Raw genomic sequence first — 20,863 nt, forward strand, 5'->3', positions numbered from 1 at the left:
TGTTCAAATATGTCACAGTCCCCTTGCCCGATTTCTATGTCTGCATCGTCTCTCTCCATAGTGAACACAGATGCAAAAAATTCATTTAAAACCCCGCCTACATCCTCTGGCTCTACACACAGATTGCCACTTTGGTCCCTAATGGGCCCTACCCTTTCCCTGGTTATCCTCTTGCCCTTAATATACTTATAAAACATCTTAGGATTTTCCTTTATTTTGCTCGCCAGTGTTATTTCATGGCCCCTCCTCGCCCTCCTAATTTCTTTTTTAAGTATGCCCCTGCACTTTTTATACTCCTCTAGGGCTTCTTCCGCCTTTAGTCTTTTGTAACTGCCAAAAGCCCCCCTTTTATTTCTAATGCATTTTTGTATATCCCTTGTCATCCAAGGTTCCCTTTGCTTGTTGGCCCCACCCTTGACCTTTACAGGAACATGTTGGCGTTGTACTCTCTCTATTTCCCTTCTGAAAACTAGTCCCACTGCCCTGCTCTCTCCCCATAGCCTGAATTTTTTCAAAAGGCCGGCATTTATTGCCCATCCCGAGTTGCCCTCAAGAAGGTGGTGGTGGGTCTTCTTCTTGAACTGCTGCAGTCCGTGTGGTGAAGGTGCTCCCACAGTGCTGTTAGGGAGGGAGTGCCAGGATTTTGACCCAGCGACGATGAAGGAACGGCCGATACATGTCTAAGTCAGGATGGTGTGTGACTTGGAGGGGAAGTTGGAGGTGGTGGTGTTCCCATGCGGCTGCTGTCCTTGTCCTTTGAGATGGTAGGGGTTGCGGGTTTGGGTGGTGCTATCAAAGAAGCCTTGGTGAGTTGCTGCAGTGCATCTTGTAGATGGTACACACTGCAGCCACGGTACGCTGGTGGTGGAGGGAGTGAATGTTTAAGGTGGTGGATGAGGTGGAGGTCACGGGTTTGCAGGGTGCTGTGGAAGGAGCCTTGGCGAGTTGCTGCAGTGCACCCTGTGGACAGTGCCCATCTATTACTGTACCTCATTGTATTTCTCGTGTTGCTTAAGTTTGTAACTCATACCGGTACCAGGTCTTGTTGCTGTTGCTTTCATCGTGTACAACAACATGGATTCTCTCCTGCATGGAGCACGCTATGAAAACAAAGAAACTGCCGACAAATATAAAGACGTTCAGCTGCACTCGAGAGTCATTTCAGCTGCTGTGGGATCCTCAGCCAGCGACAGCTTGGCAGTAGCTGCAAACTTCATCCTAAAACATAAAGAGGTTTGTGAAATTAATGTGATCAGTTCAGCACTACAACAACAACAACTTGCAATTATTTAGCGCCTTTAACATAGTTAGACGCCCCAAGGCGCTTCAGGGGAGCGATTATCAAACAAACTTTGGCAGCGAGCCACATAAGGAGATATTCTGGCAGGTGACCAAAAGCTTGGTCAAAGAGGTAGGTTTTAAGGAGCGACTTGAAAGAGGAGCGAGAGGAAGCGAGGCGGAGAGGTTTAGGGAGGGAATTCCAGAGCTTGGGGCCGAGGCAGCTGAAGGCACGGCCGCCAATAGCGGAGCGATGGAGACCAGGAATGCGCAAGAGGCCAGAACTGGAGGAGCGCATAGATTTCAGGGGGGGTTGTAGGATTGGAGGAGGTTACAGGGATAGGGAGGAGTGAGACCATGGAGGAATTTGAACACAAGGATGAGAATTAAAAAATCGAGGCATTGTCAGACTGGGAGCCAGTGTAGGTCAGCGAGCACAGGGGGCGATGGGTGAACGGGACTGGGTGCGAGTTAGACACGGGGCAGTGAGCACAGGGGCGATGGGTGAACGGGACTGGGTGAGAGTTAGACCCGGGCAGCGAACACAGGGGGCGATGGGTGAACGGGACTCGGTGCGAGTTAGACACGGGGCAGTGAGCACAGGGGCGATGGGTGAACGGGACTTGGTGCGAGTTAGGACATGGGGCAGTGAGCACAGGGGGCGATGGGTGAACGGGACTGGGTGTGAGTTAGGACACGGGGCAGTGAGCACAGGGGGTGATGGGTGAACGGGACTGGGTGTGAGTTAGGACACGGGGCAGTGAGCACAGGGGCCGATGGGTGAACGGGACTGGGTGCGAGTTAGGACACGGGGCAGTGAGCACAGGGGGTGATGGGTGAACGGGACTGGGTGTGAGTTAGGAAACGGGGCAGTGAGCACAGGGGCGATGGGTGAACGGGACTGGGTGCGAGTTAGGACACGGGGCAGTGAGCACAGGGGCCGATGGGTGAACAGGACTGGGTGTGAATTAGGACACGGGGCAGTGAGCACAGGGGGTGATGGGTGAACGGGACTGGGTGCAAGTTAGACACGGGGCAGTGAGCACAGGGGGTGATGGGTGAACGGGACTGGGTGCGAATTAGGACACGGGGCAGTGAGCACAGGGGGTGATGGGTGAACGAGACTGGGTGCGAGTTAGGACACGGGGCAGTGAGCACAGGGGGCGATGGGTGAACGGGACTGGGTGCGAGATAGGACACGGGGCAGTGAGCACAGGGGCCGATGGGTGAATGGGACTGGGTGTGAGTTAGGACACGGGGCAGTGAGCACAGGGGCCGATGGGTGAACGGGACTGGGTGCGAGTTAGACACGGGGCAGTGAGCACAGGGGGTGATGGGTGAACAGGACTGGGTGCGAGTTAGACACGGGGCAGTGAGCACAGGGGGTGATGGGTGAACGGGAGTGGGTGAGAATTAGGACACGGGGCAGTGAGCACAGGGGGTGATGGGTGAACGGGAGTGGGTGAGAGTTAGGACACGGGGCAGTGAGCACAGGGGCCAATGGGTGAACGGGACTGCGTGTGAGCTAGGACACGGGGCAGTGAGCACAGGGGCCGATGGGTGAACGGGACTGGGTGCGAGTTAGACACGGGGCAGTGAGCACAGGGGGTGATGGGTGAACGGGACTGGGTGCGAGTTAGACACGGGGCAGTGAGCACAGGGGGTGATGGGTGAACGAGACTGGGTGCGAGTTAGCACACGGGGCAGTGAGCACAGGGGGTGATGGGTGAACGGGACTGGGTGCAAGTTAGGACACGGGGCAGTGAGCACAGGGGGCGATGGGTGAACGGGACTGGTTGTGAGTTAGGACACGGGGCAGTGAGCACAGGGGGTGATGGGTGAACGGGACTGGGTGTGAGTTAGGACACGGGGCAGTGAGCACAGGGGCTGATGGGTGAACGGGACTGGGTGTGAGTTAGGACACGGGGCAGTGAGCACAGGGGGTGATGGGTGAACGGGACTGGGTGTGAATTAGGACACGGGGCAGTGAGCACAGGGGGTGATGGGTGAACGGGACTGGGTGTGAGTTAGGACACGGGGCAGTGAGCACAGGGGGTGATGGGTGAACGGGACTGGGTGTGAGTTAGGACACGGGGCAGTGAGCACAGGGGGCGATGGGTGAACGAGACTGGGTGTGAGTTAGGGCACTTGGCAGTGAGCACAGGGGGTGATGGGTGAACGGGACTTGGTGCGAGTTAGGACACGGGGCAGTGAGCACGGGGTGATGGGTGAACGGGACTGGGTGTGAGTTAGACATGGGGCAGTGAGCACAGGGGGCGATGGGTGAACGGGACTGGGTGTGAGTTAGACATGGGGCAGTGAGCACAGGGGGTGATGGGTGAACGGGACTGGGTGTGAGTTAGAAATGGGGCAGTGAGCACGGGGTGATGGGTGAACGGGACTGGGTGTGAGTTAGGACACGGGGCAGTGAGCACAGGGGGCGATGGGTGAACGGGACTGGGTGTGAGTTAGGATACGGGGCAGTGAGCACAGGGGGTGATGGGTGAACGGAACTGGGTGTGAGTTAGGACACGGGGCAGTGAGCACAGGGGGTGATGGGTGAGCGGGACTTGGTGTCAGTTAGGACACGGGGCAGTGAGCATGGGGTGATGGGTGAACGGGACTGGGTGTGAGTTAGGACACGGGGCAGTGAGCACAGGGGGCGATGGGTGAACGGGACTGGGTGTGAGTTAGGACACGGGGCAGTGAGCACAGGGGGTGATGGGTGAGCGGGACTTGGTGTGAGTTAGGACACGGGGCAGTGAGCACGGGGCGATGGGTGAACGGGACTGGGTGTGAGTTAGGACACGGGGCAGTGAGCACGGGGTGATGGGTGAACGGGACTGGGTGTGAGTTAGGACACGGGGCAGTGAGCACAGGGGGTGATGGGTGAACGGGACTGGGTGTGAGTTAGGACATGGGGCAGTGAGCACAGGGGGTGATGGGTGAACTGGACTTGGTGTGAGTTAAGACACGGAGCAGTGAGCACAGGGGGCGATGGGTGAACGGGACTTGGTGTGAGTTAGGACACGGGGCAGTGAGCACAGGGGGTGATGGGTGAACGGGACTTGGTGCGAGTTAGGACACGGGGCAGTGAGCACAGGGGGTGTTGGGTGAACGGGACTGGGTATGAGTTAGGACACGGGGCAGTGAGCACAGGGGGTGATGGGTGAGCGGGACTTGGTGTGAGTTAGGACACGGGGCAGTGAGCACAGGGGGTGATGGGTGAACGGGACTTGGTGCGAGTTAGGACATGGGGCAGTGAGCACAGGGGGTGATGGGTGAACGGGACTGGGTGTGAGTTAGGACACGGGGCAGTGAGCACAGGGGGTGATGGGTGAACGGGACTGGGTGTGAGTTAGGACACGGGGCAGTGAGCACAGGGTGATGGGTGAACGGGACTGGGTGTGAGTTAGGACACGGTGCAGTGAGCACAGGGGGTGATGGGTGAACGGGACTGGGTGCGAGTTAGGACACGGGGCAGCGAGCACAGGGGGTGATGGGTGAACGGGACTGGGTGTGAGTTAGGACACGGGGCAGCGAGCACAGGGGGTGATGGGTGAACGGGACTGGGTGCGAGTTAGGACACGGGGCAGTGAGCACAGGGGGTGATGGGTGAACGGGACTTGGTGTGAGTTAGGACACGGGGCAGTGAGCACAGGGGGTGATGGGTGAACGGGACTGGGTGCGAGTTAGGACACGGGGCAGTGAGCACAGAGGGTGATGGGTGAACGGGACTGGGTGTGAGTTAGGACACGGGGCAGTGAGCACAGGGGGTGATGGGTGAACGGGACTGGGTGCGAGTTAGGACACGGGGCAGTGAGCACGGGGGGTGATGGGTGAACGGGACTGGGTGCGAGTTAGGACACGGGGCAGTGAGCACAGAGGGTGATGGGTGAACGGGACTGGGTGTGAGTTAGGACACGGGGCAGTGAGCACAGAGGGTGATGGGTGAACGGGACTGGGTGTGAGTTAGGACACGGGGCAGTGAGCACAGGGAGTGATGGGTGAACGGGACTGGGTGTGAGTTAGGACACGGGGCAGTGAGCACAGGGTGATGGGTGAACGGGACTGGGTGTGAGTTAGGACACGGTGCAGTGAGCACAGGGGGTGATGGGTGAACGGGACTGGGTGCGAGTTAGGACACGGGGCAGCGAGCACAGGGGGTGATGGGTGAACGGGACTGGGTGTGAGTTAGGACACGGGGCAGCGAGCACAGGGGGTGATGGTTGAACGGGACTGGGTGCGAGTTAGGACATGGGGCAGTGAGCACAGGGGGTGATGGGTGAACGGGACTGGGTGTGAGTTAGGACACGGGGCAGCGAGCACAGGGGGTGATGGGTGAACGGGACTGGGTGTGAGTTAGGACACGGGGCAGTGAGCACAGGGGGTGATGGGTGAACGGGACTGGGTGCGAGTTAGGACACGGGGCAGTGAGCACAGGGGGTGATGGGTGAACGGGACTGGGTGTGAGTTAGGACACGGGGCAGCGAGCACAGGGGGTGATGGGTGAACGGGACTGGGTGCGAGTTAGGACATGGGGCAGTGAGCACAGGGGGTGATGGGTGAACGGGACTGGGTGTGAGTTAGGACACGGGGCAGCGAGCACAGGGGGTGATGGGTGAACGGGACTGGGTGCGAGTTAGGACACGGGGCAGTGAGCACAGGGGGTGATGGGTGAACGGGACTGGGTGCGAGTTAGGACATGGGGCAGTGAGCACAGGGGGTGATGGGTGAACGGGACTGGGTGCGAGTTAGGACACGGGGCAGTGAGCACAGGGGGTGATGGGTGAACGGGACTGGGTGCGAGTTAGGACACGGGGCAGCTGAAGTTTGGATGAGCTCAAGTTTATATAGAGTGGAGGATGGGAGGCCGAGCGGGAGAATGTTAGAATAGTCCAGTCTAGAGGTAACAAAGGCATGGAGGAGGGTTTCAGCCGCAGATGAGCTGAGGCAGGGGCAGAGTATACGAGAATGACGGGCAGGTAAAGACCAACTGGTCCATCAAGCCTGCCCCACGCTCACCATGGCGGAGCATCGTGACTCGACGTCTCCTAACCTCCCGCAGCCATGTTGTTCTGTGGGAGAGGCAAAAAAAACCATAGAAAAACTCTGGGCCAATAAAGGAAAAAACACTCTGGAAAATTCCTCTCCAACCTCCTCAGGCAATCGGCAGCAGTCCGTGAGATTCCACGGACCGAGTGTTATCAGTAAAGTACCGTCGACATGGTGCGAGCGAATGTGATTCTTGAGAGCAGGGATTGAGGGATAGGTTGATAAGGTGAGTAAGTGGTGTTGACCTGTGCAAAAGGGATAGGCTTGTTGGACCAAAGAACTCCTTCCTGCTCCTAAAATGTTTACCTGCACTCTAGTGTATTTGACCTGCCAGTTTGGCTCAGTTGGTCGTACTCTGGCCTCCAAGCCAGAAGATTGTGGGTTTAAACGCCATTCCATGAATTAAAAACATATTCTAGAATGACACCCAAATGCGAAACTGTTCATTGTAGGGAGATGCCATTATTTGGATGAAGCCAAGGCCATTAAAGTGAGGACCCATCTTCCTGTTCCAATATGTCAGGGAAATGTTACAGGCCTCATGACATTAAGAGCACAAAATCTAGGCCGACACTTCAGTGCGGTACTGAGGGAGCGCTGCACTGTCTGAGGTGCCGTCTTTCAGATGAGACATTAAACCAAGACCCCAACTGCCCTCTCAGGTGGACATGGCACTGTTTGAAAGAAGAGCAGCGAAGTTATCACCAGTGTCCTGGGGCCAATATTTATCCCTCAACCAACATCACTAAAGCACGACAGCAGGTCATTTATTTCATTGCTGTTTGTGGGACTTGCCATGTCTTCTACATTACAACAGTGAGTACACTGTTATATTTTGACATTTAATGTGACAGACCACGCTTCCATTCCCTCAGTACTGCCCTGGAGTGTAGGCCTAGATTCTGTGTTCAATTCTCTGGAGTGGGACTCGAACCTAAGACTCAGAGTGAGAGTGCCGCCCACAGAGGCACCGAATTTCTTTGTCCTTGATTTTTTTCTGTAACAGGGACCGACGGTTTGAGCAGTGCATCGAAGATTTGAATGACTGATCAGTAAACTGTTGATGTGCTCCTCACACCCCCCATTCCTCGTTCCCTCTTACCGCCCATTCCTCGTTCCCTCACACCGCCCATTCCACGTTCCCTCTGACCGTCCATTCCTCGTTCCCTCACACCCCCCATTCCTCGTTCCCTCACACCGCCCATTCCACGTTCCCTCTGACCGTCCATTCCTCGTTCCCTCACACCCCCATTCCTCGTTCCCTCACACCGCCCATTCCTCGTTCCCTCACACCCCCATTCCACGTTCCCTCTGACCGCCCATTCCACGTTCCCTCTGACCGTCCATTCCTCGTTCCCTCACACCCCCCATTCCTCGTTCCCTCACACCGCCCATTCCACGTTCCCTCTGACCGTCCATTCCTCGTTCCCTCACACCCCCATTCCTCGTTCCCTCACACCGTCCATTCCTCGTTCCCTCTGATCGTCCATTCCTCGTTCCCTCACACCACCCATTCCACGTTCCCTCACACCGCCCATTCCACGTTCCCTCACACCGCCGATTCCACGTTCCCTCTGACCGCCCATTCCACGTTCCCTCGGACCGCCCATTCCTCGTTCCCTCTGACCGTCCATTCCTCGTTCCCTCACATCGTCCATTCCTCGTTCCCTCTGCCCCTCCATTCCACGTTCCCTCACACCGCCCATTCCTCATTTCCTCTGACCGTCCATTCCTCGTTCCCTCTGACCGGCCATTCCTCGTTCCCTCACACCGCCCATTCCTCGTTCCCTCTGACCGCCCATTCCTCGTTCCCTCTGACCGCCCATTCCTCGTTCCCTCTGACCGCCCATTCCTCGTTCCCTCTGACCGTCCATTCCTCGTTCCCTCTGACCGTCCATTCCTCGTTCCCTCACACCGTCCATTCCTCGTTCCCTCTGACCGTCCATTCCTCGTTCCCTCTGACCGCCCATTCCTCGTTCCCTCTGGCCGCCCATTCCTCGTTCCCTCTGACCGTCCATTCCTCGTTCCCTCACGTCGTCCATTCCTCGTTCCCTCTGCCCCTCCATTCCTCGTTTCCTCACACCGCCCATTCCTCATTTCCTCACACCGCCCATTCCTCGTTCCCTCACACCGCCCATTCCTCGTTCCCTCACACCGCCCATTCCTCGTTCCCTCACACCGCCCATTCCTCGTTCCCTCACACCGCCCATTCCTCGTTCCCTCACACCGCCCATTCCTCGTTCCCTCACACCGCCCATTCCTCGTTCCCTCACACCGTCCATTCCTCGTTCTCTCTGACCGCCCATTCCTCGTTCCCTCACACCGTCCATTCCTCGTTCCCTCTGACCGTCCATTCCTCGTTCCCTCTGACCGTCCATTCCTCGTTCCCTCTGACCGTCCATTCCTCGTTCCCTCTGACCGTCCATTCCTCGTTCCCTCTGACCACCCATTCTTCGTTCCCTCTGACCGCCCATTCCTCGTTCCCTCACACCGCCCATTCCTCGTTCCCTCTGACCGCCCATTCCTCGTTCCCTCTGACCGCCCATTCCTCGTTCCCTCTGACCGCCCATTCCTCGTTCCCTCTGACCGCCCATTCCTCGTTCCCTCACATCGTCCATTCCTCGTTCCCTCTGACCGTCCATTCCTTGTTCCCTCACAAAGCAGCACTCGGAGCTGGACTGGCAGCTAATAGATCTACGTTGTTTTCTATAGGATCCAACAGTTGGTGGGAGGTTGCTGTGCGTCTACTGGAGTCACACAACGAGTGGGAGTCACTGGTCTTCAAACAGCTGTAAGCTGGTGGCTTCCAATGGCACTCACACAACGTGTCAATGTGATCACTTGTCCAGCTTTGCGATTTTGATGGCATTTAGTGAGAAGGTATTGTGTTTGTTCCCTTTTGCTGTAGTTCCCTTGCTTATCTCCAGAGTTCGAGACCTAGTGAAAGCACCGTCGCGAACACTCCTCTGTTGTTCTCCGAAATAGTGTTTTGGCATCTTTTACGTCTCCCTGAGAGGGCAGACGGAACCTTGATGTTTAAATGCAAGTTCGATCTTTTAGGATAATGCTGCCTGCTCCTTCTGAGATCTTCCATCTCAGGCAGCTGGTCACATGTACTAAGAGTCACTGCCTTCAGGCCTGGAGTCAAACCGAGGCCCAGGACGATGGGGTGAGAGGTGGGCCGATGTCACTCCTGTCTCATTACCATGTTATTTACATGTCTCCGCCCTCTTCAGGCAAAGGTGTTCCTCTTAGGAAAACCATAGGAATTGCACATGGAGATCGAAGGAGGCAGAAACCCTGCACCAAGGGGCAGAAAACATTGGTGGGCGTTTTCTGTAGGCCTCCAAACAGTAGTGGTAATGTAGGGGATGGCATCAAACAGGAAATCAGAGATGCATGCAACAAGGGTACTACAGTAATCATGGGTGACTTTAATCTACATATAGACTGGCCAAACCAAATTAGCAAAAGTACTGTGGAGGATGAATTCCTGGAGTGTGTGCGAGATGGTTTTTTAGACCAGTACATTGAGGAGCCAACTAGGGAACAGGCTATCCTAGATTGGGTATTGTGCAATGAGAAGAGGTTAATTAATAATCTTGTTGTGCAGGGTCCTTTATGGAAGAGTGACCATAACATGATATAATTCTTCATTAAAATAGAAAGTGAAGAAGTCCAATCTGAAATTAGGGTCCTAAAGGAAACTACGATGGTATGAGGAGTGAGTTGGCTATGATAGATTGGGGAGCTTCATTAAAAGACATGATGGTGGATAGGCAATGGCTAATGTTTAAGGAACGAATGCATGAATTGCAACAGTTATACTTTCCTTTCTGGCGCAAAAACACAAAAGGAAAAGCGGCCCAACCATGGCTAACAAAAGAAATTAAGGATCGTATTAGATCCAAAGAGGAGTCATATAAAGTTGCCAGAAAAAGTAGCAATCCTGAGGATTGGGAACAGTTTAGAGTTCATCAGAAAAGGACCAAGAGATTGGTTAAGAGGGGAAAAATAGAATATGAGAGTAAACTTGCAAGGAACATAAAAGTGGACTGTAAAAGCTTCTACAAGTATGTAAAAAGAAAAAGATTAGTGAAGACAAATGTAGGTCCCTTACAGTCAGAAACAGGAGAATTTATAATGGGGAACAAGGAAATGGCAGAGCAATTAAACAAATACTTTGGTTCTGTCTTCACGGAAGAGGACACAAATAACTTCTCAGAAATGCAAGGGAACCAAGGGTCTAGTGAGAAGGAGGAATTAAAGGAAATTATTATTAGTAAAATAATAGTGCTGGAGAAATTAATGGGACTGAAAACTAATAAATCCCCAGGGCCTGATAATCTGCATCCCAGAGTACTAAAAGAGGTAGCCATGGAAATAGTGGATGCATTGGTTGTCATCTTCCAAAATTCTATAGATTATGGAACAGTTCCTGCAGATTGGAGGGTGGCAAATATAACCCCACTATTTAAAAAAGGAGGGAGAGAGAAAACAGGGAACTACAGACCGGTTAGCCTAACATCAGTAGTAGGGAAAATGCTAGCGTCTATTATAAAGGACACTTAGAAAATATCAATGGGATTAGACAAAGCCAACATGGATTTATAAAAGGGAAATTGTGTTTGACAAACCTACTGGAGTTTTTTGTGGATATAACTGGTAGAATAGATAAGGGAGAACCAGTGGATGTGTTGTATTTAGATTTTCAGAAGGCCTTTGATAAAGTCCCACATAAGAGGTTAGTGTGCAAAATTAAAGCACATGGGATTGGGGGTAATATACTGGCATGGATTGAAAATTGGTTAACAGACAGGAAACAGAGAGTAGGAATAAATGGGTCTTTTTCAGGGTGGCAGGTGGTGACTAGTGAGGTACCGCAGGGATCAGTGCTTGGGCCCCAGCTATTCACAATATATATCAATGATTTGGATGAGGGAACCAAATGTAATATTTCCAGGTTTGCTGATGACACGAAACTAGGTGGGATTGTGAATTGTGAGGAGGATGCAAAGAGGCTTCAAGGCGATTTAGACAAGTTGAGTGAGCGGGCAAATACATGGCAGATGCAGTGTAACGTGGATAAATGTGAAGTTATCCACTTCGGTAGGAAAAACAGAAAGGTAGAGTATTATTTAAATGGTGATAGATTGGGAAATGCTGATGTACAAAGGGACCTGGGTGTCCTTGTACGCCAGTCACTGAAAGCAAACATGCAGGTGCAGCAAGCAGTTAGGAAGGCAAATGGTATGTTGGCCTTCATTGCAAGAGGATTTGAGTACAGGAGCAAGGATGTCTTACTACAGTTATACAGGGCCTTGGTGAGACCACACCTGGAGTACTGTGTGCAGTTTTGGTCTCCTTACCTAAGAAAGGATATACTTGCCATAGAGGAAGTGCAGTGAAGGTTCACTAGACTGATTCCTGGGATGGCAGGACTGTCGTATGAGGAGAGATTGGGTTGACTAGGCCTGTATTCACTAGAGTTTAGAAGAATTAGAGGGGATCTCATTGAAATGTATAAAATTCTGACAGGGCTAGACAGACTGGATGCAGGGAGGATGTTTCCCCTGGCTGGGGGGTCTAGAATGAGGGGTCACAGTCTCAGGACACGGGGTAGGACATTTAGGACTGAGATGAGGAGAAATTTCTTCACTCAAAGGGTGGTGAACCTGTGGAATTCTCTACCACAGAAGGCTGTGACGGCCAAGTCACTGAATATATTTAAGAAGGAGATCGATAGATTTCTAGACACAAAAGGCATCAAGGGGTATGGGGGGAGAGCGGGAATATGGTATTGAGATAGAGGATCAGCCATGATCATATTGAATGGTGGAGCAGGCTTGAAGGGCCGAATGGCCGACTCCTGCTCCTATTTTGCTATGTTTCTATGTTCTATATTTCTATGACACAGATCTCCGCCTCTTTGTCCTTTGCTTTGTGCCTAAGAAATAAACATACGCTGGGCTACTGAGAGGCAAGTGGGGGCCATTGATGGAAACGTGTTGAAATTAATTAAGCAGAGAGTGGTTATTGAAAGGAAAGGATTCAGTTTGGGTCCTGGTTACAGGTGGAGTCCCTCAGGGCTCAATAACATTTAGGCTCAGGCATTATAAGGTTGAGAATGTCAAAATGATCAAAGAATTATAATAGATATTTGAAAGAGATAATGAGAGTCAAACTAGAGGGTGAGTTTATAAAATACAGAGGCAAAGGGGACAATTTCAGCCTAACTGACCAGGCAGGAAACCCATGGGCTCGGGTGAAACGCAGGATTTACGCCTGCCCAATATGACTTCAATGGAGAGTAAACTCAGGCGGGGTGTTAGACCAGCATTGCACCCAATCCCGTCAGTTTGCCGACAGGTGCGTGAGGTTAAAATTGTCCTCAAAGGGTCAGGTGAGATGCCAGGGAGTAGTTATTTCCCCAGAGGGTTGTTGCCTCTGGAACAGGCTGTTAGAATCATAGAATGATACAGCACAGAAAGAGGCCACTCGGCCCATCGAGTCTGTGCCGGCTCTTTCGAAGATCTATCCAGTCAGTCCCACTCCCCCGCTCTTTCCCCATAGCCCTGCAATTTTTTCTCCTTCAACTATTTATCCAATTCCCTTTTGAACACTTTTATTGAATCTCTATCCACCACCCTATCAGGCAGCGCATTCCAAATCCTAACCACTCGCTGTGTATAAAAGTTTTCCTCATGTCGCCTCTGGTTCTTTTGCCAATCACCTTAAATCTGTGCCCTCTGGTTATCGACCCTTCCGCCAATGGGAACAGTTGCTCTTTATTTACTCTATCTAAACCCTTCATGGTTTTAGTTGGATGTGGTAACTGTAATGATATCAGCAAATAGTGATGGTATTTGCCTGTTTGATTATGATGCCTTACCAGCATATTTGCCTGTTTGATTACTTATGCCTGACCAGCAGAGGGCATGTGAGAGAGAGAGTTTAGTTTTAGTTTCGGTTTTAGATGGATCGCTAAGATGGTGTCTCCTGTAATGCTGTTAACTGAGTTGAACAAACTTTAGGATAAAAGACATTCTCTTTCATGAATGTGTCGTCATTGAACCCACATACAAATCAATACATGGTGTCAGAAGTGATTGAAAGAGATGAAGAGGAAAAATCTGAAGTTAAATCAGCTCTCCACATATTAGCAAGCCAAAAGAGAACATCGTTACTTACCATTGGAGAATAGCTAACAAAGTGAAAAATGGAAGGTTTACACCCACCAGCGAAGCTTCAGTTGACAGGTAATGTGGCTGAAAATTGGAGGAGGTTCAAACAACGTTTGGAGTTGTATTTATCAGCAATCGGAGCTGACGAGAAAAGTGATAAAATGAAAGCGTCAGTGTTCTTACATGTCGTGGGTGATGAAGCACTGGAGGTGTATAATAACTTCACATTCACTGCTGATGGAGACAAAATGAAGCTGGATAAAATAATGGAACAGTTTGAGGCCTACTGCATACCTAAATGTAACGTGATGTTTGAGAGGCACAGATTTTTCACATGTGTACAGAAAACGGGAGAGACTATTGATCAGTATGTGACTGAACTGAGAAACAGAAGCAAAACGTGTGAATTTGGGGGACTGACAGACTCGCTGATAAAAGACAGACTGGTGTGTGGTATTCCAGATAATGGTCTAAGGGAAAGACTGCTAAGAGAGCAAAATCTAGACCTGGGAAAAGCCATAGCACTGTGTAGGGCTACAGAAACCGTGAAGTCGCAGGCAAAGGAGCTGTTCAGTGACAGTAGCTGCAACGTGGATGCAGTGAGTAAGAACGGACACAAACCGTTAACAAAAAGAGCGCCAATGTGAAAAAAGAGGCGTGGCCAGCGAACAAAAATGAAAGGGGCAATCGAAAGTCATGTAGTCGATGTGGTACACGGCATCCACCAAAAAAGTGTCCAGCATATGGTAAAAAATGCAATAGTTGCAACAAAAACAACCATTATGCCCGTTGCTGTAAGAACCAAGCACAACAAAGCAAGGTCCATGCAGTAGATGAAAGCGAGATAGAGGAGTTCAATGTGGATGTTGTGTCTGAAAACAAAAAAGAAGAAAAAAGAGACTGGATGTTGACACTAAAAGTGAATGACATACACATTCCATTTAAATTGGATACTGGAGCACAAGTTAATGTGATATGAGAGACTGATTTTAAGAAAATTAGACCCAGACCAAAGATACATGGAATAAAAGTGAAAGTGACAGGATACTCAGGTACTGATATACCAGTGAAAGGAAGATGCATTATCAAAGTGACACACAAGGACAGAGAGCACACGCTAGCATTAATCGTGGTGCCAAAGGATGTGCAGGCCATACTAGGTTTAATAGCCTGTGAGAGACTGAACCTGGTAAAGAGAGTCCTCGTTGTGGAAAGCGAAGGAGAGACAGTCTATGATGAACTCATGAAAGAGTACAACGACCTATTTAAGGGTCTAGGCTGCCTTCCAGGAGAACACACGATCAGAGTAGATAAAAGTATGCCAACGGTCATACATCCATGCAGAAAAGTTCCGTTTGCTCTTCAAAAGCAACTGAAGGCAGAGTTGGACAGGATGGAAAGCCTGAACGTGATTCAGAAGATAGATGAGCCAACTGAGTGGGTGAGTTCCCTCGTCGTTGTGGACAAAAAGAATGGAAAGCTCAGAATTTGCCTGGATCCAAGAGATCTAAACAGAGCAATAAAGAGAGAGCACTTCAAGCTTCCTACACGTGAGGAAATCATGTCACAGTTTGCAAATGCAAAGTATTTCAGCAAGTTAGATGCATCATCAGGATTTTGGCAGATGAAACTGGACGAGGCAAGTTCAAGACTGTGCACGTTCAACAGTCCATTTGGCAGATACAGATTCCTAAGGTTACCATTTGGCATTGCCTCAGCTCCTGAAGTGTATCACAAAACTATCCATATGATCTATGAGCACCTGGAGGGAGTTGATACATCGATGGATGACATCATAGTATGGGGAACCACGAGAACTGAGCATGACGAGAGACTGAAAAAAGTGCTGGAAGCAACAAGGAAAACAAACCTGAAGCTGAATAGAGAGCAATACCAGCTCGGGGTGACAGAACTGACATTCGTGGGAGATATCCTTAGCAGTGAGGGCATCAGACCAGATCCCAGCAAGGTGTCCGCCATTGAGAATATGCCAAAGCCACAATGCAAAAAGGACGTGCAGAGGTTTAATGGAATGATCAACTACATGGGTAAATTCATATCCAACCTCTCAGAAAAGATGGCGCCACTGAGAAGACTAACTGAAAAGAACATAGAATGGGAATGGAATCATGAGCATGAGAAGTCATGGAGCGATCTAAAGAAACTGCTCACAGAGGAACCAGTTCTGAGGTTTTATGACCCAGCGAGACCCATCAAGATATCATCAGATGCATCACAGAGTGGGCTCGGTGCCGTTCTTCTGCAAAAATATGACGACTGGCAACCTATTGCATATGCATCGCGCTCAGTGACAGACGCGGAGACGCGATATGCTCAAATAGAAAAGGAGCTGCTCAGCATCACATACGCCTGTGAAAGATTTCACCAGTTTGTGTCAGGACAAGCAATCAATGTAGAGACTGACCATAAGCCCTTGATTGCATTGTTCCAAAAGCCACTAAATAGCTGTCCGCTTAGAATACAAAGAATGATGATCAGGCTGCAACGCTATACACTGAATGTTGCGTACACACCGGGTAAGCTGATGTATACAGCAGACACGTTGTCCAGAGCTGTTGACCCAAGAGAGCCCGCAAACACCAAAATGGATGAAAAAGTGAACGCCTATGTGGACATGATCACAAGTGCACTGCCCATAGCAGATGCAAAAATGGAGCTCATAAAGACTGAGACAAACAAAGATGAAACAATGAGACGACTGAGGAAAAGCATCTTGGATGGATGGCCCAACATGAAGCAAGACTGCTCACCTGACATGGCAGAGTACTGGAACTGCAGAGCGGAACTATCAGTGGTCGAAGACATCATCTACAAAGGAAGTAAAATAGTTATCCCAAAGAGTCTGAGAAAAGAGATGCTAAAAAGGATCCATGGAGGACATCTGGGAATCGAAAAGTGTAAGAAAAGAGCACGAGAGGTGATGTACTGGCCACGAATCAACCAAGATGTGACAAATGAGGTGTCAAACTGCACAGCCTGAAATATCGAGCAAGCAATCCGGTAGAACCACTAAAGCCACACCCAGCGCCAGACAGACCTTACCAGAAGGTAGGTGCTGACCTATTCGTATGTCAAGAGAAGGACTATCTTGTAGTCACAGACTATTACTCCCTGTATCCAGAGGTTTGTAGACTGTACACCACCACTGCAGATGCTGTGATAACATGTATGAAAGCCATATTCTCCAGACATGGCGTGGCAAGCGAGGTCTTCACAGACAACGGACCCCAGTTTTACAATGCAAGTTTCCGACACTTTGCCAAAGAGTGGGACTTTGTCCACACAACGTCAAGTCCTCACTTTCCACAGTCCAATGGACTAGTGGAAAAATCGGTCCAGACAGTGAAAAGACTGATGTACAAGGCAAAAGACAGTGGAACTGACTTCTACCAGAGCATGCTTGTATACCGCACAACGCCGCTCGAGTGTGGTATGTCACCAGCCCAACTCCTTATGGGACGTCTGCTAAGGTCAAACCTACCTATCCTGGAGAACCTCCTGAAAACAAAAGAGGGGGAGAAAGTGAGGAAGTTCAAAGAACAACAGAAAGAAAAGCAAAAGTACTACTATGACAGAGGAACACAAAACCTACCTGAACTCCACACCGGTGACCAAGTAAGGTTCAAAGACAAAACAAACATATGGACTCAGAAGGGAACTGTCCTGAGTGAAGTTCAACCAAGATCATACACCATTCAGACAGATGAGGGTGCTGTTCTGAGAAGAAATCGTCGGGATCTTCTCATGGGACCAGCCACAGCAGGTCAAAAGACTGATACTGTTGAACAACCTGATCACACAGCTGTGAAATCATCATCTGAGGCAACAACTCAGATTCAAGGACAATCAATCAGAAAATCCTCAAGATGCGTGAAGCCTCCTGAGAGACTCATTGAGCAAGTTTAAGGACTCTTGTTATAGAAGGAAGTAATGTAATCTTATTCTCTCTTCAAGTTCTAGTGTATTTTCATATTTCACGTGAACACACAAAACAAGGTTAAAAAACCTTGATAATGATAATGATAATGTAAGTTCATTAAGTGTTACAGTTGAAATGCAGAGTAATACAAAGAAAACATGTTGTTAGATAAAAGTAAAATACTTTTGTTTTAAGAAAGGGAGATGTAATGATATCAGCAAATAGTGATGGTATTTGCCTGTTTGATTATGATGCCTTACCAGCATATTTGCCTGTTTGATTACTTATGCCTGACCAGCAGAGGGCATGTGAGAGAGAGTGTTTAGTTTTAGTTTCAGTTTTAGATGGATCTCTAAGATGGTGTCTGCTGTAATGCTGTTAACTGAGTTGAACAAACTTTAGATTAAAAGACATTCTCTTTCATGAATGTGTCGTCATTGAACCCACATACAAATCAATACAGTAACTACATATATGCTGCAGTCCTTTAAGAGGGGTCTGACCATCAGGTTAGTTTTACCCGACTGATGATGTGTTGTTGCAACAGGAATCCTGCTCAGAACGAGAGGAACCGCAGCTTCAGACATTTGGTGTATGTGCTTGGCTGAGGAGCCAATGGTGCGAAGCTACCACCTGTGGGATATGACTGAACGCCTCTAAGTCAGAATCCCCTCTAAACGGAACGATACCCTAGATCACAGGTTGGCCTGGGATAGCCGACTGCGGTCGGGGTGTAGTGCCGCTCGTTTCGGGGCTGGAGTGCGGACGGATGGGCGGTGCCTCTCTCCATACGCATAGCCTGCTCTTGGGCAACCTGGTGCTAAATTATTTGTAGAAGAGCTGATTCCGGGCGTGACCCACTCTGGGGGCAGTGGAAGGTGGGGAGTTTGACTGGGGCGGTATACCTGTCACTGTAACGCAGGTGTCCTAACGTGAGCTCAGGGAGGACAGAAACCTCCCGTGGAGCAGAAGGGCAAAAGCTCTTGATCTTGACAAGGACCCCCATGAGGGAAGGACATGGTGGGGGGGTATGTCTGTTAGATATGTAGCATGTATCATGGGTAACTACGCGCTCCTTAAGGTTACTTAATTGGCCTTATTGATTGGCGAAGAAATGTCGCCTCTTGTCTGTTTTGAGCCTCACCTCAAAACTTTGCGTTAATTGCGGTTGGGAAGGGCAGTGAGCATGTGGATGGGGAGGGTGTTGACAGGCCTGGGAATCTTCTCTTGGCCTTTTGATTCAAGTCCGCACCAGGCAGTGCATCTACCCACTAAGCCGTTGTGACATTTTGTTGGCAATTTCTTTAAATCTAATAGGTTGTTCCTTATCCGTTCAGTTGCAGGATTATTCGCATGACACCCTTTCTGTAATTACGTTCATTGGGATTCCGATATCTCTGGCGTGTCTCGTGGTTGCTGTCAGCACATTCGTCTTCTGCCCGCAGGCTAGGAATGCCATAACAGCCACCCACACGCAGCTGTGCATGAGTCTCTTCCTGGCGGAGCTGCTCTTCATTGTCGGGATCGACAGAACTGGAAACCGGGTAAGCGACCCCCCCCCCCACGGCCAGCAATGCACGAGGCAGTTCAACCTGGGATAGTATCACTGCAGGTCAGAGAGTATCCACCAACAACAGCGCCTTTCACCTAGTAAAACGTCCCAAGGCGCTTCACTGGAGCGATTATCAAATAAGACTTGACACTGAGCCACGTAAGGAGATATTAGGACAGGTGACCAAAACCTTGGTCAAAGAGGGAGGTTTTAAGGAGTGTCTTAAAGGAGGGGAGAGAGAGGCGGAGAGTTTTAGGGAGGGAATTCCAGAGTGAATTATATGGAGTAATCAATAGGAGTAATTGGGTTTATTATTAATAATCAATAAAAGTTTCCCCGATGACTCAGCGGGGCAGTATACATCCCCTCCCCCGCCCTCCAGTGTGGCACAGGGACACGTCTAATTTATCCCTTCGTTGACTTCAATGTAAGGGAAATTCGGGCGGGCATATAACGGGCGGCCAATTCGATATCACCCGTGTTGCACCGTTGCCCATACAGACCAGAATGTCCCGGGATCTATACCGAGTTTGTACTGAGTTAGATAGTCCCACCCGTGTTGCACCGTTGCCCATACAGACCAGAATGTCCCGGGATCTATAATGAGTTTGCACTGAGTTAGAAAGTCCCACCTGTGGAGGCACCGTTGCCCATACAGACCAGAATGTCCCAGGATCTATACCGAGTTTGTACTGAGTTAGATCGTCCCACCTGTGGAGGCACAGTTGCCCTCAACATCCTGGATTAAGGACTGCGAATGTCAACCAGGATTCCCATTGCTGCTCGCACTCCTGTGACCCCAGCTGGGAAGGTCGCGACGATGGATACTGTCTGAGGTCAGGATGAAGTTCAGCTGTGATGTCCTCCATCACCAAACAACTGGCCGACATGCGCACACACTGTCGAAGCAGACCCATGAAGAATGTCCACTTGGAGCGAGGCACAGGAGTGTGATCAGCACCCATGGAACCTTGCCCAGAGTCGACACCTTCAGAAGAGATGGGGAGCAAAGGCAAGGGCTGACCAACAAAAAGAAATAAGATGGTCTGAGGTGTGGAACAAGTAATCCCAATTTAAGAAAACTATTGGTCAATGATTTTCACAATGAGTTCCTAGAATTTCATCTTAGAGAAGGAGCAGCTGAAAGGGTTAAATTATGAGGCCAGGTTGAATAGACTCGGCTTGTATTCGTTGAGTGTAGATGATTGAGGGGTGATTTGATCGAGGTGTTTAAAATGTTAAAAGGTTTCGATGGGTTAGATAGAGAGAAACTATTTCCTCTGATGTGGAATCAAGGGGACATAATCTTAAGATTAAAGCTGGGCTATTCAGGACGGAACTTAGGAAGTGCTTTCTCCCACACGGGGGTGGAAATCTGGAACTCTCCCCCTCCAAAAGGCTGTGGACGCTGGGGGTCAATTGGAGTTTTCAAGGCTCAGACCAATAGATTTCTGTTAGGTGGAGTTGAGGTGCAGATCGGCCACGATGTTATTGATTGGCAGTGCAGGCCCGAGGGGCTCAATGGCCTCCTCCTGCTCCTATATTCCTGTCTAGGAGTCTCACACATTATTTTTGTTTCCAGACGATGTGTGGAATCGTAGCGGGATGTTTACATTACTTGTTTCTGACGGCATTCGCTTGGATGAGTTTGGAGTCAACACAGCTTTACCTGATGGTCAGGAACCTGAAGAAGATGAGGGTGTCCCGTTCAAGTAACATTGGGAAGTATATCTACCCACTGGGGTATGGGTCCCCCGCACTGATCGTGGCAGTTTCGGCAGCAGTATACCCCAATGGATACGGATCACAGAGAAAGTAAATCGTTTATTGTTTTACCCCGAATCTGCTGTGATA

The 20,863-nt window shown here is 50.2% G+C and overlaps 1 protein-coding gene across 3 annotated transcripts in view; it reads left to right on the forward strand.

The window, feature by feature from the left end:
* The window catches only part of LOC147100465 (adhesion G protein-coupled receptor E3-like), a 115,528-nt gene that overhangs the window by 65,837 nt on the left and 28,828 nt on the right, over positions 1–20,863 (forward strand). For all 3 annotated transcript variants that reach the window (XM_085968209.1, XM_085968210.1, XM_085968211.1), the window contains 4 exons: positions 1,040–1,233; positions 9,046–9,213; positions 18,795–19,001; positions 20,592–20,824. In XM_085968209.1, coding sequence (XP_085824335.1) covers positions 1,040–1,233; positions 9,046–9,213; positions 18,795–19,001; positions 20,592–20,824 — 802 coding nt within the window. The remainder of the gene's footprint in view (positions 1–1,039; positions 1,234–9,045; positions 9,214–18,794; positions 19,002–20,591; positions 20,825–20,863) is intronic.

The sequence above is a fragment of the Somniosus microcephalus genome, chromosome 26, assembly GCF_052327205.1.
Source record: "Somniosus microcephalus isolate GS21.2 chromosome 26, FLI_Smic_1.0, whole genome shotgun sequence".
Classification (NCBI taxonomy): domain Eukaryota; kingdom Metazoa; phylum Chordata; class Chondrichthyes; order Squaliformes; family Somniosidae; genus Somniosus; species Somniosus microcephalus.